This window comes from Glossina fuscipes, unplaced genomic scaffold (assembly GCF_014805625.2).
Source record: "Glossina fuscipes isolate IAEA_lab_2018 unplaced genomic scaffold, Yale_Gfus_2 73, whole genome shotgun sequence".
NCBI lineage: Eukaryota > Metazoa > Arthropoda > Insecta > Diptera > Glossinidae > Glossina > Glossina fuscipes.
Genome location: NW_023998436.1, coordinates 1,936,459 through 1,957,115, shown reverse-complemented (window position 1 = coordinate 1,957,115; position 20,657 = coordinate 1,936,459). Strand labels below are relative to the sequence as shown.

The following is a 20,657-nucleotide window of genomic DNA, read 5'->3' as shown; positions in this document are numbered from 1 at the left end:
CCAAGATTAACAGCATAAGTACGATAGGATTGGATGAGTTTTCTTGTTGAGTTCATTTATTGGACATGCAATAATTTGTAAAATCATCAATGCTTGAAATGATTCCAGTTATGTAACACTTGTCAAAGTAGCAACGGATCAATTAATTCGATTTAATGCTCTTACAGAGACGAAATTCAAAGAAATACAAAAAAATAAACAAACAAATCTTTGCGGTTTTTTAAATATTTTTTTTGTTTTTAATACTTGAAAATCAAAAAAAGAAGAAGAAGACGAAGAAGAAAAATGTCTTCTATGCGTTGTGCGTTCAAAATGATTTTGTGTTGTTGTCCGCTCTCAAGGATGTCCTTGATGATAACGCCATCCAACAAACTATTGCCATCAACTATCATTACCTCTAACACTACTTCTACTATTACAACTGCTCGTACTACACTTTACTATCGCTACTGCTACTACTAAATCACTTCTATTGTCGTATCCGGCAATTCTACTTCTTTTTTTTCTTTTTTTTTACATTCTATAAGCGTTAGAAAAACTAAAAAAAAAACAGAAGGAAGAAAAAATGTAAAAAAATCCAACAACAAAGACTACAACATTTTTTTTCAGTTTAAAAATTGTCAAAAACACATGCAGTCCTTACTTACCTCATCCCATTACTACAAACCCTTCCCTCTCTCTCTCTCTACCACTTTTTGGCTATTTTATTCGATTTCTGCAGAAAGTACCGTTTTTTCATAAAGTTATGCAACTGCAGAAAGGCAAACGACAAACAAAAAATTTAAGTTAAGACATAGTTTCATGTATATATATATATATATATATGTACGATGTATACTCGATATATACTTCGTTTTATTTGTGCGCAGAGCAACTTAAGAATTCATTGTTTAAATTGTCGCTGCTTATGGCCTCATGTGTGTGCAACAATGTCGAAACAAAAAATGCGATTTGTAGCAGTGGTCGTGCTTCAATATTTTGTTGACAATAAAAAGCCGCTTGATGAAAACAGGAAAGCGAAAGGATACTAAATTTTAATATGTTTACATAAAGTTTAAAGAAAAGTTCTTCAGTTCTTTGTTAAGTTTTTCTTTTTTTTCATGAAACGCTTGCATAAAACAGTGAAGTTAAAATTTCATTTAATTAATGATTTAAGTGGTAAATGTTTAAGATTTAAGTTTTGTCGAGAGAGAATGTTTCCCTCAATATCTATCTCCTCTATTTTCTGCGTTTTATTTAAAAAGCTTCGGGTTTTTTGAACAACTTGATGCGGGAAAAACATTTTTCATGTTACGTAAATTTTATCAAGAACTTTGCGATGCCAATATTTCAAAATAAAAAAAAAAAATAAAAAATAGTAATTTTTAAACCTATAAAATAACATGAAGGAGAAGGTCGTGTATTCTATTTCCTATTTTTTTTTTTTGAAAATCCCACTTTGCACCACTAGGGACATAGGGAATATCTCCTCGCACGGTTTATCGATCATATATGTTTGCCGAGTTATAAATGTAAGAATGCACTGATGAAATGGCCTTCAGTTTGACAACATTTGTTTTTATTTTACTCTACACCACTTATGGTACAGAATATATTAGACTCGCCTTTTACTATGCAGATGCATTCAGAATCATAATCTGAATTGATTTAAGCCAGTCTATCCATCTGTCCAGCTGATGTCTATCCATATATTAGTTTGGGGAAAAAGAAATCCATTATTTTTATATGAACTTCAGGACTTTATTTAACATGCTTCGGATTGTCCGATTTGGGTCAAATATGCACCGTTTTGTTGTATGATTTGTTGCCATTTTAAAGGCAACTTCGCAATTCTTGAGACATTTTGATGGAATTTCGTATAGTGACGTGTTTTGGCCCAAGGGCGAACGCTATTCAAGAGAGTTCGGATCAGTCCACGTTTTCAACCATTTCCCATATTACGCCCTATTCTGAAAAGTCGCTATATGGAAAAAATTACAATTTTCAAAATTTCTCGGAAAAAGTGCCTAAGTAGTAGCATTTCAGCATTTTAGATTGATATGAAAACATTGGACCGGCTGGGTCAATTTTTGAACGCCAAATTTCATAGTTCTTCTTACCAACAAGGTGTAAGTTTTAATATTTCCTGTTGAATATTGATTCATAAGAGTAAACTGACAAACAAGTCAACCAAATTTAGACAATGTGGACTGACAAAATATCTGTGAAGATAACCGTTCTAAGTTTATCTTTACCCTCAAACTTTATGGCCTGACGAATAGCTGTAGCCTGTAGGCTGTAAGCGTTGATGCACTTTTGCGTATTGTGTAATGCGATTCATTTTGACTTGCCCTGTCGCGTCTGACTGCCTTGTCGAAGAATAAGTCATCAGGCGTGGTACTTCCAAATTCTATTGCAAGTGCATAGGCGATACATTCATTTTTGCGAATCGGCGAATGCTTACCACAGATACCACACAGTTAGGCAGACGGACAGATGGGCAGGTGATCAGAGGAACATGTTTAGGTGCATTATTAGTATTAAATATTGGTACACTATAACTTTGAGTAGACGTGGGAAATTTTTTTTTGGAATCGCCATGCCACATTTATCTGCTACAGCTTATGAGTAATGAGCAAATCCCAATTTTAAAGGTGCACTCCATTTACGTGTCGTTTCACCGATTTGGGCCATTTTGGATATCAACTTGCGGACAATGCTTCAATGTTTCTATCAAATTCTAAGTCGATAGTTTCATTTTTGCTGCCAGGAGAAAGTTTTTGAACAGACATTACGCAGACGGGCAGACGGACCTGCTTAAACAGGTTTAGATGCTGATCAAAAGTGTATATTATATACTTTGTGGGATCTCTTATATTTTCTCCTGCGTGTTGCAAACGTTTTGACAAAGTGATTATAGTCCCTATTCATTGGTGGTAGGTATAAAAAAATGAAGAAGTGCGAAAATAAGAGAATTCCAAAAAATCATAGTTCAGAAGAAAAAATTTAAATGAAAGAAAAAACCAAAGGAAAAAAATTTCAAACCAAAACAAATTTATTAAGAAAATTATTGTCCTGACGCACTACAGCCGACATGATGGCTTCCGAGGGAATGATAGTAATATTTTTGTAATGACGACGAAATGTACGCCAATCTTTCCTATCATCTGAGCAAGAAACCAAATACAGTTTTCCCTGTTGCACTTGATTAATTCTATCATATTCGTTGTGAACATGGCCACCGGCACAATCGATAATAGTTTTAATTTCTCTCGGCTGGGGCTTAACATTTGAAGTTACAAAGAATCCATAACCTTCAAAGAGACTGTTTTTCTTGGCCATATTTAAAGAGTTTGCAACGGAAAATTTGTATTTTTTCTCAAATACAGGATCGCTAAAGAAATAGTTTTTAACAGGTTTTAAGGAACGAGTTTCATTCACTTTTTGAATCCATTGTGTCGTGACAATCGGTATTCCTTTTGCCATGGCTAAGAGAAATTTATAGGTGCGAGCACCTTTATCCATAATTAAAATTTCACTATTCAAAGGATCATCGGTTACGGTCCATTGACCTTTGGAATTTTGTATTAGCTCATTAAGAAAATTTTTATCCACCATTGTAGTAGATATTTGCAAGCACTTTTTTGATAAAGCGGAAGTTGATGGCATATTTGATTCTTCCTCAGCACGCTTCTTTGCGCCCTTAAAGGATTGGCCTGAAATATGCGTGTCGCGACGTTTGCGCTTAAGTTCATTTTTTAGTACCATTTCTTGGACAGGTTTGCAAATCGTAGGACCTTGGTTTTGTTTGGACCGTGCACTGGTTTCTATAATGCGCTTGGAAGGTTGTTTGGTTAAATGATTGCTTCCATCACCAATTTCTAATTGTAGACTTAGGCGAGTCTTTCGTTTCTTTTCAAGAACATTTGAACTTGCATCGATTGCCTTTTTAGATAAAGCAGGAGAACGCCTGAATGCCTGAGCTTGCAAACTTGAACCTGTCAAACGCTTACTTGATATCTCCACAGTTGGAATACTTGTTGGTGATGCGCTGCTTTCGCTTTCAACTAGGGCTAATTTAGAGGAAACTTTTCTTAGTTCTCAGTCACGCGTCATAGAACGTGTTAAACGTCTCATTGGTACATTTGGCCTTGCAATGCTTGTCATGGATGTGCCGCTTTCGCTCGCGATTTCCTGTGTCCTTTCGGTTCCCTTACTGGATTTGACATGGTTCGAATTCCTATCGCATTCAGCGATAACCTCTTTATGCCGATTTCTTTTTTTGTCTTCTCTTACATCTTCGCTGCGATTTTGGATGGAATCCTGGAACTTGTTTGCTCCGCGAGATGTTTTAAATCGCTTAGCTCTCGGTGAGGTGTCCTTTAAATGTGGTAAAAGCCTTTCGAAATCGTTGTCAGGTTTTGATTTTTTTTTAATTAACCTTACCACACCATTTCCGTCGTCTTTTTCGCTCTCATCGTTAAAGCAAATACATCACTGTTTTTTGCCTCTAGATGGGAAATATTAATGTGCTCCTTGGGCATGTGCAACTCTACGTTTGAATCGACTTTAGAACTGCGGTTGGGCATGGATATGTTACCTTTCGCGGAGGTATGTCCAGGTAGGGGCCTCTTAAGCATGCCCATTCTAGCGGCTAGGATCTTTTTTGCGTCCGCATCCTCAAAAGGCACCGCTAAACTTTTCAAGTCCGTTTCGTCTTTTAACAATGTAGAATTTAAAGCAGTTCTTGTTGTCGATGAGCTTGAACTTGGCGGTTTTACAAATTTCTCACTCAATACAGCATCTGCATTATCAAGCACATTTGTTGCACATGCTGCCATCAATATAGATTTAGATTGCCCTTCATTGGCAGGACGATTGTTTTCTTTGTCGCGTAATGTTAACAAGGTTTCATTCGATCCTGTTTGATTCTGCGACATATTTTTAAGTAAAGCTCTGGTAGGAGATAGCTGGGCAGGCACGAGATCTTCTTCTTTCTCTGTGACGGGATTTACATTATCCTTATTGAGTTCATTCCGTTCTTCTTGGATCGGTTCACTCGATTCCAAAGAATCAAATATATCTGGGGTAACATTTCCATCTCTAAACGAAGTACTTGATAACTCTTGATTTTGCGAGCATCCAATTGATGGCCAATTTATTGGCGACATTTCTCTTGTTTCCTTTTCAGGCCCCTGCAAATCTTGTAGAACTTCAGCCGACTTACTTAGCAATGTCATGTTGCGCTCTTTTGCGGGTATGATTTGAGAGCCTTCAATTCAATTCAATTGAATTCTTGAGTAGAGATTTTAAATTGATTGCCTGTTATTGCGTAAACGTTGACAGATTCGACCGTATCCAAATCTGAGTCGTTAGCTCTAGCTTCGTGAGTTTCTGGCGCGAAGAAATAATTCTCTGTTTCATCAACATTGATTAACAACTGATTTACGTTGCTGTTGTCACTATTTCCATCACCGGATGTTGTAGATCTTGATTTTGATGGATAGAGCTGAGCTTCTGGAAATGTTAAATTGTTTCCCGGAAGGTTATTGGTTTTCACACTCTGTACTTGTTGCACCTTATTATCATTGCTGGCCTTACAATTCAAAACTTGTTCTTCTATTGCTATGGGCTCCACAATAGATTCGTTGGTATTACATACATAACTCAATGTTCCTACGGAACAGATAGTATGCCTTCCAATATATTTTATTTGTGCCTTTAAATGATCACCTAGACCAAATTCCTCATTAGGCTTCACACGTTCTTTAATTAAAGGCTTAAGCCGCTTTCCATTTACGTGAGCTCCGTTAGCACTGTCTAAGTCAACGATAAAAATATCTTCGCAAGATTGTATCTCCAAGTTGTATGTAATTAGGCGAATTTCCACTTTTACTGCTCTGACCAATTAAATAATAATTTCCTTTCTCCAAAGGAAAGCATTGATTATCAATTTGCAGTTGAAGGGCGGCAGCACTCTCACTACACATATTCTAGTCTTTTATAGGAAGATTTTTATCTAAGTTAAGTTAAAATTAGTTCCTTAATCCAGTAACGTAGTTAAAAGCCAGTGATGATAATTTTGAGCATAGGTAGAGACTAATGTGACAGAGTGTTCAATATGAGAAGCTCTGTTCCGCTGTCAACCCATAAATCACCGTACTTGGTACTATACAGTCAAAACTCTTGCTAGAAATGCCGACAAAAGAAAAAAAGTGTAGCCGATTCGTGATTGTAAAAGAAATTATGAACGAAAAATCAGCTGATTTGATAAAGGCAGTCACTTGCTTCAAATGCCTAAAGTTACCAGCCCGAAAAATTTCATATAAATTGTTACATAAGCTAAATATACTGAAAGACTGTCTAAGGATGTCAAACCTCCTGCACTTGGGTTCTTTGAAGTCTTTCTGCACGAGTTTTGGCTCGAATTTTTATTCTCTTGTTGACAGACCTACCTTTTATTATACCGATCGACTCAGAAAATGATTGTAGCCTATCGGTCCGTCTGATGCCTGCCTATGTTAATTTATGTTCAAACTGTAGGTCGCAATTTTTGAGATATTTTGATGAAATTTCATACACCGACGAGCAAGGACAAACGCTGTTGAAAATAGTTTGAATTGGTCCGCTTTTTCAGCCACTCGCCATATAACGCCATATTTTCAAAAGTCGTTATATGGCAAAAATTTTCAAAATTTTTTGGACAAAATTGGCTAAGTAATAATATTTCGGCATTCTAAATTGGAGTGAAAGTTTTGGACCAGCTCTGCCCATTTTTTTGAACCTCCTCTCATAAAAGGAAAACTTAAGTTCATACGACAAAAAGCAATGCTTCACTATGAAAATTATATCATAATAGTAATTTAACATAAAAAATGAACTGCGTCAAATTTGGACTAACTCGGTCTATTATTTGGATCTTAGTCTATATAAAGATTTTCACGAAAATTGTTTTGTTTTAATGTACTATGATAAAAATGGATCCATACTAACAGTTTGATACGAAAATTAACTGTGCTGAATGTTGAACACATATCTCAATTCTTGAACATCTTAGCAATAAGCATTCTTACGGAAAGTAGGCCTTTATTTGCAAAGGGGTGTAAAAGTTTAATATACAGTCCCATAATAGCAAGTTCATATAAAAACAGGGTGTAACTTTTGTGATCTCTGGCAAAAATAAGAATTATGTTAGACAATGTGGTGTAGAGTATTCGACGCCCGGTCTAGACCGACTATAATGTTTTCATTTGATGCCTGTTTAGTTTCTACGAATTTTTATAAATCTTTTCGCCAATCGCATCAAACTGCTTTCCTTTATACCGTTGACAGGTAAAGCATCATTACTCCATTTTTGGTTTTACCATTTTCTGAATTTTATTTCTTAGAAAAACAGGTACTTTTCACGCAAACCCATTTCCTCAAAGACCTGATTTTAGTAACAATAACTTGGAAAGATTTAAATTTATCCGTTAAGCGGGTAAGCCGATGCAAATTTATCAGCAATTTTCTTATTTATCAGCTTAACAGAAACTTTCAATTCCTTAGAATATGTGGAACAAATCTTTTCCTGGAATTATCGAGACTTTTTCTCAAGTGCTCGCGAAACAGTACCTCTGTGAAATGAACACCAGTTGCAGTCTAATATCGGACCTCTTGATTTCTAGTTTTTTTCACATACGTACAGTTGCCTTTGGTAAACGCTTCTATTCACTTTCAAGCGTTTGCAAACAAAATTACCGTTAAGTAGATAGGAAGGCAAGGGCGATTCGAAATCCTTCAATGCTCTCTTAAAAAAAATTAAAAGTTTTCGTGCTGGCTATGAAGTCGCTTGTAGGATTATAGGTTGTTTTGCCATTTTCTCCGTAATTTCGCAACAGGTAAAGTGTAAAAACCTGCAAAGACAATACTTTTTCTGAACAACAATGGGAACTGGGATTTCAGACTATTGAAAAATTATATATAGACAATAAAAGACCACCACATTCGTAGTTTACTTGGCACTGGGGACGTGTCTTTTGACCGATTTGGTTCACTTTCGATACCGGCCTGTGGTCAAGAGCTTACAATGTTTCTGCCAAATTTGCGATCAATACATTAATTTTTGCGGCCAGGAGAATTTGTCCGTCTGTGCGGACATGCTTAAATCGATTTAGAATTTGATTCTAAACAAAAGTATATATTAAATACTTTGTGGGATCTCTTATATTTTCTCCTGCGTGTTGCAAACGTTTTGACAAAGTGAATATAGCCGCCATCCGTCGGGGATAAATTCTTTGCACGTTACTCAGAAACTGCAACAATTAATTAATATTTCCATGTTCAATGTTATTATAAACATGGTAGATATAAAAGTTTCAGCCACGGCCAAACATGATTTTTTTACTAGTTTGCCATACTTGGCACCACTTACGATATTAGCATATATTAAATTTGTGTGAATGTGTACAACACTTAGATGATAATGAGATAGATTCAGTCGGAATTATTTTCTCGAATTGGTGTGACCTCACCTATTTGTCCATCTGTCCGTCTGTTGGTCGTGAATTCTTGTGTTCAACATATTGGTTGCAATTTTCGACCGACTTATCTTGAGCGTAGAACGAAAGCTATTGAAACTGGTTGCGATCGAATCACTTTTCCGACCACTTCTTATATAAAGCAGTATGTTGAAAGGCTGTTTTATCACGAAATGGGTTAAGCAAATTTGTGCAACTTGTTTTACTTAATCATTTCTTTTTGTTTGTAATTTTGCTGACTTTTGGTGCAAACCTGAACTTTGCGGTCTTCATCTAGAAGATTTATGCATGCATAATTTGATTATTAAAGTTAGTTTTTGATCATATCACATATGTCAAGTTAAGCATGCTACTGCCCGCCTAATGGAAACATTGACGGGGACATATTGTTTGTTAATGTCAAGTTTTCTAACCTCGCTATCTATCCCAGTTACGATTAACTTTTGAAATATATTTCAAATAAATCAAAGCTTTTGTTAATAATGATTAAAATTGAAAGACCGTAAAAATGAGCCTCTGAAGGTCGCAATTATCCTTTTTTCCAGAAATAATTATTACCATGAATACAAGTGCTTACATAATGAATATTCAACGAATCGAATGAAAACGCATTGATATGAATGAATGCGAAAATATTTAAAACAAAAGGTTTAAAAATTTTTTATTTAAAATTTATTCACATATTTTAATACATTTTCAAGGTCAAATTTTACGCACACATATACATAATATGATTATATGTAAAATTACTGATAAACTAATAACTGAAGATATTTCGTTTTTATTATGTTTCTTTGCAGGTTCGTTTTAAATGCTTTTTGTTTAGCTGCAATATATATAAAATAATAATGATTATTAAACAATTTTATTAAAAACGCAAAACGCAATTAACCGCTACACAAAATACACACTAACTATATTTAAAAAAAAAAATCAATATAGGAAAATATATTATCGCCTTAGGGCGAATCGTATATATTCATCACCTAAGGTTAATACTTATGAAAAATGCTCTACTCTAATTGTGTGGGCGTGTCTCTTACAATTTATAACCTATTGACGAATATAGTATAACATTTTTAAAGAAATCCTCAAATGCTTCCGTTTCTAAGCCACTAGAGAGAGTTGTATTTATACTCAAGTCACTGCCGGAAATTATGGTTTAAAAAAAAGCTAAGAGTTTAGGTTAAAGGGTCTTAAATTTCGAGATTACCATCTATCAACTGGTAGACAAACAACAACACAAATAGTATCTGCAGAGTTGATGTGAAATTGATCTACGGCATCATCCCGCATCTTTGTCTGCATATGACTTGCGCCTTTCATAGTGGGTATGTAAATAGGGAGTATAACTGAATGGATGAAAAAGTGACCTTGTCTTGCTTTTATTGATATTTTGGACGTTCTTTGAAAAGCGAACAGTTCAAATTCGTTCAATTCGTTGTTACTAGTAGTGTTTGTTGATATTAACTGCTTCATCAGACTTTAACAGATAATAGCAGATTAAACTTCTTCTTCAAGTCCCAAGAAATAAGGAACTTCGTCTTCCAACTAAAGCGATTCAGTTTCGGAGCCGATATGGATGGTATGCCTGGACGTGGCTATGGAAAAAAAGGAAAAAATCTGTCAGCGAATGTCTTTTTTTTGGCACAAAACTCGACATATACAGCCCTATTACAGACTATACTATAGTATGCAACCAGGAGTCGAAAAAACTTTTATCAGCTATTTTATGGTATGCAACGAGAAAGCTTTTGTCAGATCTCAGCAAGAAAATGGGGCCAATTCTATCTTCAGTTTTAGATTCCTAGTCTTAAAGCAGTAGCATCTTCGGCTTTCAACTTTATTGAAGACTTTACCATTTGTGATTTGAACCCACAACCATTGAGTCGTTGTTTTTGTTTTGCCTACTCGGCCACTCCTAATAATTAGTTAATGATAATAATGATATCGATTTGGAAAATGATTTAGTATAAGAAAAGGTGTATGTCAAGCCCTTTTGGGTATTGTGTACATCCGCACAGACTTAATACGCCCTTGTACTTGTATGCTAATCGTTGATTACTTTCCTATATCGAACATCATTGCTTTTAAGGCAAATTTATGACTTATTTTGAAGATAATGAAGATCGCGAATGAGCACAAGTCACATCTTAGGCTACATTCATTAGAATGTTTAATGAGTTTGTCGTTTGTTGTTAAATAAAGGGTGTGGCAAAAAATCTCCTTGAAAATTGAAAGAATGACTTTTAATTTAACAATTATGCCAATCGAAAATTAAATGCTTGTTAGAAACAGAATTTTATTACACATACATACTTACATATCGATGCACTCCATACCGTTTTCCCACGAATGCAACGCGAATTTTTTAATGAGAAGAAATGTTAATTTTAGAAGAGTTCCGTTACTCATTTCAATCGCGATTCAACTCATGGTGATGGATATAAAGAAAAACAATTTAAATTACAATAGAAAAACACTCGATTATTTGTTAACAATGCATCTGCATGTCTACAAAAATATTTATATATAATATATATATATATGTATATTATTATGATTGTTGTTTTGGAAAGTTTGTTACTTAAATATTTATTTATATGTATTTTATATGAAATTAGTTTTATAACCGAAAACTTTAAAAATATAAACATAAATAAAATAAAGTTTTTATGCCTTTCGGTTACAGGACTAAAAAGTGCTGTGCTTGATTTATGATGTTTTTATGCAAAAATTTTAAGTAATTATGAATGGATTCATGCCGAAATTATAATTTTTCATTATCTTTTTATTTTTGATAGAAGTTGTGCATGCATGACTTGAACCGTTATTTCGTTAAAAAAAATTTTATTCTTCGTAAGCGTGTTTGCTGCTCCCCACTAAAAATTTCTGTAAAATCTCTTTAGAGAAACAGAGTTTGCTTTAACGCTGCCCATATCAGAAGTGAAAGTCAGTGCTTAGCTAAAAATAAAGCATTTTGAAAAAAAAAAATATTTTTTTCTTATTCAATTTTCATTAATTATTCACAATAATTTGAAAAGATTGGCTCAAGAAGCGCTTCTCTTCTTACCATGTTCCAATCTAAAAAAATTTAAAGATTTTTGCAGCATTATGATGTTTTGGGCAAGAATGTTATAAATCGATTTTTTTTGAATTTTTGAAAATAATTTGCAGCATTGGGAAACTTCGAAGCCTTGTGAACGGAACGGAAGAAATGTGAAAAAATAAAAATTGAAAGTTGTTATGCCACTGAAGGCTGGGCGTACAAACTTATTTTGGCTTTTTTTAATAATGCATGTAACATATAAAAGGCAACTTCAGAGACCCTGCAGAGTATACACATATACATTCCTTATCAGCGCGAAAATGCAAATTGATTAAGACATGTAGGTCCGTCTGTCCGCTTGTGTGTTTGTACGGTGTTTGCTGTTGACATTCTGGTTGTCGTAAAAATCAAGCTATCGACTTCAAAGTTAGCAGTTGTTCCACGCATGCTGGTGTCGAAATGGGGCCAAACCGGCCCAAGCATCCACCTATAGCGCTACGTAAACTAATCAAACCTCTGTTTTTTAAGAAAAAAAAAAATTGGTTTTTTGCTCACTACTCATAAATTTACAAAAATTGGAACCTATATTCTGTGTATTCTGAAAACAATCAGTCACGACTGAATATAATTTTTTTCATTACTTATAGTTATACCCTACACCACTTGTGATACAAGCTATATTAAGTTAGTGTGGACGTATGTAATATGCAAAAGGATGTAAGATAGGCCCATCGTTTATTATACCGATTAATTCAGAATCATAATCTGAATTGATCCTAACCCGTCTGTCCATCTGATGTTGGCCTATGTTAGTTTGTGTTCAAACTGCAGGTGACAACTTTTGAGATATTTTGATGAAATTTGGTGTAGTGGTGTGTTTTTTTACCCAAGGACAGACGTTATTGAAATGGTTCGGATTGTTCCATTTTTTCGGGCACTCCCCATATAACAACAATGGCAATGGTGGCAATTTTTGAACCCCCTCTCGTATGACGGCAACTGAAATCCATACGAGAAAGAGGTATAATCTTCAATGCTTCACCATGAAAGTTATATCGTAATGGTAATTTAACGTACCAAATTAATTGTACCAAATTTTAACAGTCTGGGTCTATTTTTTAGATCCTATCCTAATAGCGATTTTCACCTAAATTGATCCTTTGTAGAGCAGAAAAGTTCTAAATTTCAATATATGGTGATGAAAATTGACCAATATCGGCCTATTTTTTCGATCCTACCCTAATAACGATTTTCACGATAATTGATCCTTTATAGATGGAAAAGTCTACGTTTCAATATATGGTAATCGAAATTGACCTATAATATTATAGTGATTTCATACAAAAATGAACTCTACAAAATTTTGATCATCTACGCCTATTTTTGGATCTTGCCATATGTAAGAACTAAACTTGTACTACATTAGGTTGGGTTGCGGGTCCGCTTCCCCATAAATACGCACATGAAAAATATGACTTTAAATAGAATATACATATATATATATATATATATATTTGTTGTTATTATAAAATTATATCTGTGTAAATAAAGATAAGAATAGTGTTACATAATGTGGTGTAGGGTAGTCGATAGTCGACCTTGCCCAACTATAATATTCTTAATTGTTTTAGTTGGTGATGTCTACAGAAGATTTGGGCGCAGCCGAACACAATATTCTTAGTTGTTTCTGCCAACAATGGCCACGAAGTTTCTGAATGAGCTACGATTAAATGTGAAATTTTGCCTTAATTATGTTTTAAGGTCTTTTCAATGTTTTCCAAACAGAAAATTGCATATAGTTTCTCACATACACTTTACGAATAGCGAAGGAACAATGTTTAATTTGTCAAATGGAAATTTTGCAAATGCAGTAAATACGCTCAATTATTATTGCTATTCTGCGGTAACATGAATCGTTTTATGTTTTTAGTAGCGTATTGTATATATATATATATATGTAGGTATAAAAGAACCACACCTTTCTTTGGTGACAATTACAGGAATGTGTTTAAATTTTTTGTTTGTTCTATTCTCAAGATCTATATTCTCACAGTTTGATTTTGGTTTTTTTTTTTTTCTTTTACACTAATACACTATACCAACTAAACATTTCAGAACATTTTTATGAAATAACGAAAGTAACGATGATGTACTCTATGTGTAGAATGTTGTTTGTTGTAAACTAAAGACTAAATTGGAAACTTTTTCTTTACTTGAAAAAAAAATGTCTTCTAAGTGAAATGTTTTTTTTTTTTTCTTTCCATTTTAAAAGCTTTAAAAATTATATTAAAATTTCTTTTTCTAAGAAGCACTTTAAACTTGAAATATTGATTGAAACTCACCGAAAATGAATTGCTTTTTGAATATCTCTCTTGCAAATTAAAAATACTTCAACTCTAATACGATTATAATTTTTGCAATTTTTTTTTCTGTTATCAAAAAAAAAAAAAAAAAAAGAAAAAAAAAAAAAAAATTATTTTTATATATTTTATTAACATTAAAAATTTTTGAAAATGTCGCGCGATAATTCGCCTCGTCATAGTGTAAGACGTGTGGCATCTGTACAACAACAACATTTACCACCATCTATAATGGAACACGGCGCGACAGCAACTACCGGTAGGGTAAATACTAATAATACAAGAGAAAGCGTTGCTTTATCAACATCAGTTACGAATATAACCACCGTACCGGAAAATGGTAACGATGAAAATCCGATACTGCCACAATTGAGTGGTTCGGGACCAAGCAGGCAGCGTTCGTTTCGTGATCGCCTTAAAGATGGTATTACGGGCAGTTTTACTTGGCAGTAAGTGGGAAAATTGTTTTTATTCATAAACATCATACGGGCCCACACAGCAATAGATGTACATTCATTCATTTACTTCATCGTATTTCCTTTCGGAAATATGTATGCTAATCCTCATCGAAGCATTCAATTAAGCACTTGTTTGCCTTAGCACATAGACGTAAATTTTACTTGTTTCTTATACAAATAATTTAAAAACAAAATGAATTTATTAAGTAATTAAAAAAAAAAAAAAAAAGACAGTCCCAAGTGATCCTATCTAAGGTTAGTTATAAAATGCATTTATAACAACAACGTTACTTGCAAAATATGAACCCATTTATAAGCATGTTTGGGTCTATTGTACATAAATATAATTGTTTCTCCTTTTATGATAAATTGTAGCTTTATACAGCCATGTGCGACGTTTATCGGATAATATTGTATATATACATATATATTTTCGTTTTTTGTGAGCTTATTCTGACAAATTGATTGATGGATGAATGTTATAATATCCGCGACCAAACTATGATGGTGTATAAATTTCTCATACCGTTTGCCACAGGCATGTCGACAATTACATCAACATGAGACATTCAATAAAATACTGATTAGTTTAAAAGTTGCTCCAGTTCGGTTTAAACGATGTTTCATTATCATACGTTCCGTTTATCGTCAATTCGTCTTGTTACATTTTTAGAACACTCTTATTGCCGATATTAAGATGAAAAGGTTCAATATGGCATAAAATATCTTGAATTCAAAGGCATAGGCACGATTCTATTGAGAAACGCGCTCGTAAGTCGAGCACATAGGCAAACAGACAGACAAGTAGACAAAGGAATTGGTAGATAGGCCTCGAAGTAGATGGGCAGCTAGAGATGCAACTGCATGGATTAAGGTACGAAGAGAGGGAAGAGCCCGCGGAAGTAGCTGAATCGGCTCAGCTGACACGTCAAGATTAGCATAGGCAGACAAACACTTCGGAGGCGGCATAGCGAGGCCTACAAGCAAATACAGACAGGTTGTCATAGCTGACGTAGATCATACTGGCGAACACAAGCAGACCGTCACAGTTATGTCGACATAGTCACGCAACCTGGCCGGGTAACATAGACACAGCTAGGTCGACATTTTAAATCGACAATCCAAGATGAAGATCCATGTCGCCTTTACCAAGTTCACAGTCCGTGTTGTCACCCTAGGTCGATATAACCGGCTCGATATAGACAGATCGAGACAAGCAGGCTAGTGAAACATACTTAGGCCACTACAGCTTGATCAATACTGCCGAATACGAACACTACTAAGACGACGTTCCCAGTCAAAGACATTGGCAGGCGGATATACTTACAGGCACCCACATAGATAAACAGATAAACTCGCGCGCATATCGGCGGAAGGAGAGACAGACATGTACACATTAAAGCTACTCAGAAAGATCGGTGGATGGACGCAAATACAAAGAGACGGACCGAGAGACGAATGTAGTGAAATGAATTCAGTATTCAAATAATGCTGCTCAAGATATCATATCAAGTCTATGTGACATGGTTCTGAATGTTACAAAGCAGCGGAAAAGATTCAACATATTCCTAGAGTTGCCGATGGTATGAAAACTTGACAGAGACACCATAACTTTTTTCTGACCAAAGTGAAATTTGGAGTAGTTACAGTCAAAAAACACAGCGAACATGGAGCGTAATCGATTATTGATGTCACTAACTTTCATCAGAATTTTATCTGAAATATATTACAAATATTTGTCAGAACTAGCTAAAAATTCCGATGTACATCGATAACTTAAAGCGTTTTGCAAGCTTTGAGGTGATGGGTGTCCAGGATTCGTCTCAAGGCGAATGCATTATTTTTATTTATGTTTTTTTTATTCAAACGTTTAAAACTCGTTTAGTTGTTCAATGTAACACCGAAACATAAAAACACAAAAGAAACAGAGTAAGCTCATGATCATTTTTTAAAATAGTTTATTTTTCTTTCTAATAATTCATCAGTTATTTAATTTATATGACAAAACCTTGTCCGGGTAATTAATTCATCAATTAAATTTTGACACATTTTATAATGTTATTACTATTAGGTTATCAGAAAAGTGCCTAACACTATATATTACATTAAAATAGAAGTCTTCCAAAAAAACATACATATGAAATGCAATGCATGCAAATAAATGCGATCGATATGTTACTAGACTTTCAAAAGGTCCTTTACGCCCTATATTCAGTTAATGAATAAACCTTCACGAATTAAACATTCCTTCTTTTCAATTGCTAATATTGCTTTAGTAGACCTTCCAGCTCCTATTAATATTTCTTCCCGATGTTACTTTGGATCCCTACTTGGATTATGTTTCATTATTCAAATTCTTACAGATCTATTTTTAGCTATATACTACCCTGCTGACGTTAATTTAGCATTTAACAGAGGTTAAAGAAAGGTTTGTCGGGAGCTAAGTTTTCGCTTTACTTTTCAATTAAATATGCTACATCAGCTAGCGACGGACGGGAATCAAAAGATTGAAGGAAAGTGGAATATATAACTTGTATACAAAAATTCTCGTAAAATGTGCTCGAACTTTTTCTTTGCGGCATAGGCGAATAGATAAGAGTCGCGACTATCAAGTCGATATTCGATAGTCGAGGATTCAAATATGAGAACAATTTCATTTGAGTACTTAACCATAGCTATAGCGAGTGCTCAGTTGGAAGAGAAATAACATTTACCGATTGCAGGCACACCAGATCGTGGTCATTCTCCATCTCTTTCCTTATTTCTTCCTGACCGTCAATGTGTTAGACGTGCAGGAGACATCGTCTCCCGAACGATTGATTATATTAAAACAAAGTACCATAACATGATCATATGACAAAAAGAAAAACGAAGCAGCCGAGATGTACCATTTTCTTTTCCAAGGGATGCAGGGTAGCGGCACATATTTCAGCTCGAAATTTATTAAAATTGGCAAGATTGTCAGAAATAGAAACGGAGTAAATTTATGCATATCCTTATGCGAAACTTACTGTTCACATTTACGCAAAGAAGAAAAAAAAGTTTCATATCTTTGGAAAAGAAGACCTGAGTGTGCTTGCGTCTTAGAAAGGAGGAAGAGATTTACAATAATCGTATAAAGGAAAAAGAAATTTTCAAGTCTTTAGGAATTTGGTACAGAGTGCATGTCCATAACTGGATAGTCTACTTCTCAATTATAACATATCACTCATTAAATTTGTAGAATGAAATTCTGGTGCATAGAATCCGTATGATCTTTAGACGGTATCAAACATGTCACAATTTCGTGACATTCCGTCTATTCGTGTACCAGTAACAGTCGATTAGTGATGATTTCATTTGGATGAAACAAACTATAACATAGTACGGCCAACTGGGCCTCCAAAATGCGACTGCTATCGATACTCAGTTTTATAGTCAAAGTTAGTGGATCGCATAAACTGCGTTTATTTAAACCGCCTTCCAGTTGGTCCTACTGAATACAGCCGGTGTTAATATTCAGCTTTATCGGCCACGTTAGTGGTTCCCCTACTCTGCGCCTACCCTACACCGGTTTCAACTGGTCCACTGGTCAACTGCGTCTTCTCTGCACCGCTCCCGGCTGATTCTCTTAAATACAACCACCACGGATATTTAGCTTCATCGCCCGTGTTAGCGGTTTATCTACATTGCGGCGATTCTACACCGTTATCAGCTGATCCCTTTACATGAAAGCTCCGTGGATATTCAACTTTATCAAGCATGTTAGTGGTACCCCTACTCTGCGCCTATCCTACACCGGTTTCAGCTGGTCCCCCTAAATGCAACCCCCATAGATATTCAGCTTAGTCGTCAATGCAGTGGGTCGCTTAGGCTGTGCCTACTCTGCATCCCAAGTGGTTCCCTTAAGCGCAGCGTTATCGTCAGTGTTAAAGGTTCATGTACACTGCGCCTACTCTACACCGCACCCAAGTAGTCCTCCCGAATGCAGTCGCCATAAATATTGAGCTTTATCGTCAATGCTCGCTGGTAGCCTATTCCGCTCTTATCCTACACAGTTCTCCGTTGGCAGCCGCCATGGAAATTCAGTTTTACTGTCAATGTTAGGGGGTTGCCTACTGTGCATCAAAGTCTTTGGACATTGATTGTTTATCAATCCTAACTATTATCTTTCGAACTAAGCAGGAAAGGTTAAGTGTCGCACAAATGAAATTTTTTTGTCACAAAATGATATTGCACTTCAGTATGATGACTTATATAGTTGAGTTTAAATTAAAGATAGTAATTTCAAACGAAGAATGCACAGTTCGATTTAACAAGGCACATTTTTACATACCTTCTCTCTTAGAAAAGTTTGATACTGAAGTTGGACAGTGTAGGACAAAAACCTTTAATCGTATGCATGATTGCAACAAGCGGACTAGGATTGCTTTGATTACTTTATTCATGCTAACTAAGTGTATATAAACTTTATTATTATTATTATTATTATTATTATTATTAGTATTTTAATTTTAGACTAATGAAATAAATTCTTAGACTAAAAAAATACATTGAGCACTAGCAACACAGGCTATCGGCTCTATATAAACTTTATTTTGTCTCCGGAGCATTGTAAATATTTCTCATATCCAATGCAACTTTTATGGCGCCTATGAAAATGAAAGCAGAGCAATCTAAACTATGAATTTGAATGTACTAAGTAACAGTGGATCACTTAGTCGTTACTTAATAGGTCACTAGAGCATAGAATTGTGTTAATGCCTTTTAGGCGTAGAAGGCATTTGAAGTGAAAATTTTCAGAAATTAAGTTTAATATGACGATATGACCTGATGAACTAACATGACCCCAAGTGGATGCCATATCATCTGTTTTATTTAAATTTAAGTTTGTCTTTATTTCATTCTTTTTTTATGTTTTGTTTAATAAATGATTTGATATGTAATTCTGTTACAACCAATTCAGAATATGTATGTATGTACGAGGTAGCGTTACAGAGAACCGATGGCTGCCTTTTATCTCAAACGTAATAAAGTGTAATAAACTTTTTGTGAATCAACATTGAAAACTTTCAGACTGCCTGACATTGAAAATAATACTAAAAGTACATAATTTCATGTGAATGTCTGCAAAAAAACCCTTAAACTTACGTATGTACATAAAAAAGTATTTGCAGAAAAACTTTGGAATTTTCGAAAAAGAAAAAAGAAAAGTGGTTTTACCAGTAAAAAGGGTTTCATATTTTCTGACCTTGATACGGCAACTGAACTGAGCTAAATGAAACTTGACGCGGTAGTAATTTAAAAAAAAACTTAGAACACAAGTTCAACAGCAATTGCACTTATGTGTCTGTAGTAGAGCATAGTCAAGACATCGGTTAAACGGCATACATTTACCACAAACACAAAACATATTGAATTTAATGCTTGAAGAGAAAAATGAAAATGGTTGAGGTACAAGCAGCAAGAAATAAAGGAAAGACATGAATATGTAATAAGTGAACGCGTAAACATACATCGATGACGAAACACACAATACATAGATATATAAATATTGATGATGATGATGATGATGCCAACATCAATAATAATTTATGATTTTATCGGTTGAAGGCAATATGCCAAAACATATTCACACAGTTAAGTGGATAACGACAACAACAACAACAACAGCAGCAACAACAAGAATAACATGAGTGAGAAAAATATGTTTGCCTTGGGACGGACGACTCTTCTATACCCCACCACTTCAATCCCATACATAAATATAATGTAATAATTTTTAATTATAGGCAGGTCGACTGGTCGCTCGTAACATTTTTTACTTGGACATTTTATACGAAAACATATGTTTCTCACATAGTTTTGCTTCACATATATTTTTAACTTTTTATTAATTGTGGATTTGTTTTTATGATCGCATCACGATCATTCTTACAATCAAGTCTCAGGTGACTTCTTACACTTCGTCCAAATTTTAGATTAACATTTGCTATGAATTGCAAGGTGTATCCTTTTTCCTATTGAGGCTGGAGCGGAACCATTCGAATATTACACCTTTTTGTTCTCTACGGGTTAAATATTTCAAGCAAACAGTAATTTAAAGATTAATATCTTTCGTAGAATGTAAGTTGTAATTTTTTTGTTTATTGTGGACACAACCGTGGACGACTCAGGCGCATCCTCAATGGGCGGACACCCTGGCGGACGGACGGACTTAAATGAGTTAGAATCTTAAGCTGAACAGAAACGTATATAGATAAATTCACACACACACACACACACACACACACACACACACACACACACACAC

General features: G+C 34.7%; 1 protein-coding gene and 1 long non-coding RNA gene across 2 annotated transcripts in view; both read left to right on the top strand.

The window, feature by feature from the left end:
* The first annotated feature begins 2,622 nt into the window (after positions 1 to 2,622).
* LOC119638076 lies at positions 2,623 to 13,725 on the top strand. The gene is made up of 3 exons (XR_005247378.1): positions 2,623 to 2,633; positions 5,211 to 5,214; positions 13,663 to 13,725. It is a non-coding gene; the product is annotated as an uncharacterized LOC119638076 (long non-coding RNA).
* Positions 13,726 to 14,033: 308 nt separating this feature from the next.
* The window catches only part of LOC119638072 (TLD domain-containing protein 2), a 239,532-nt gene continuing 232,908 nt past the window's right edge, over positions 14,034 to 20,657 (top strand). Inside the window, exon 1 of the mRNA XM_038034689.1 lies at positions 14,034 to 14,356. Within this exon, the coding sequence (XP_037890617.1) occupies positions 14,061 to 14,356 (296 nt within the window). The 5' untranslated portion in view covers positions 14,034 to 14,060. The remainder of the gene's footprint in view (positions 14,357 to 20,657) is intronic.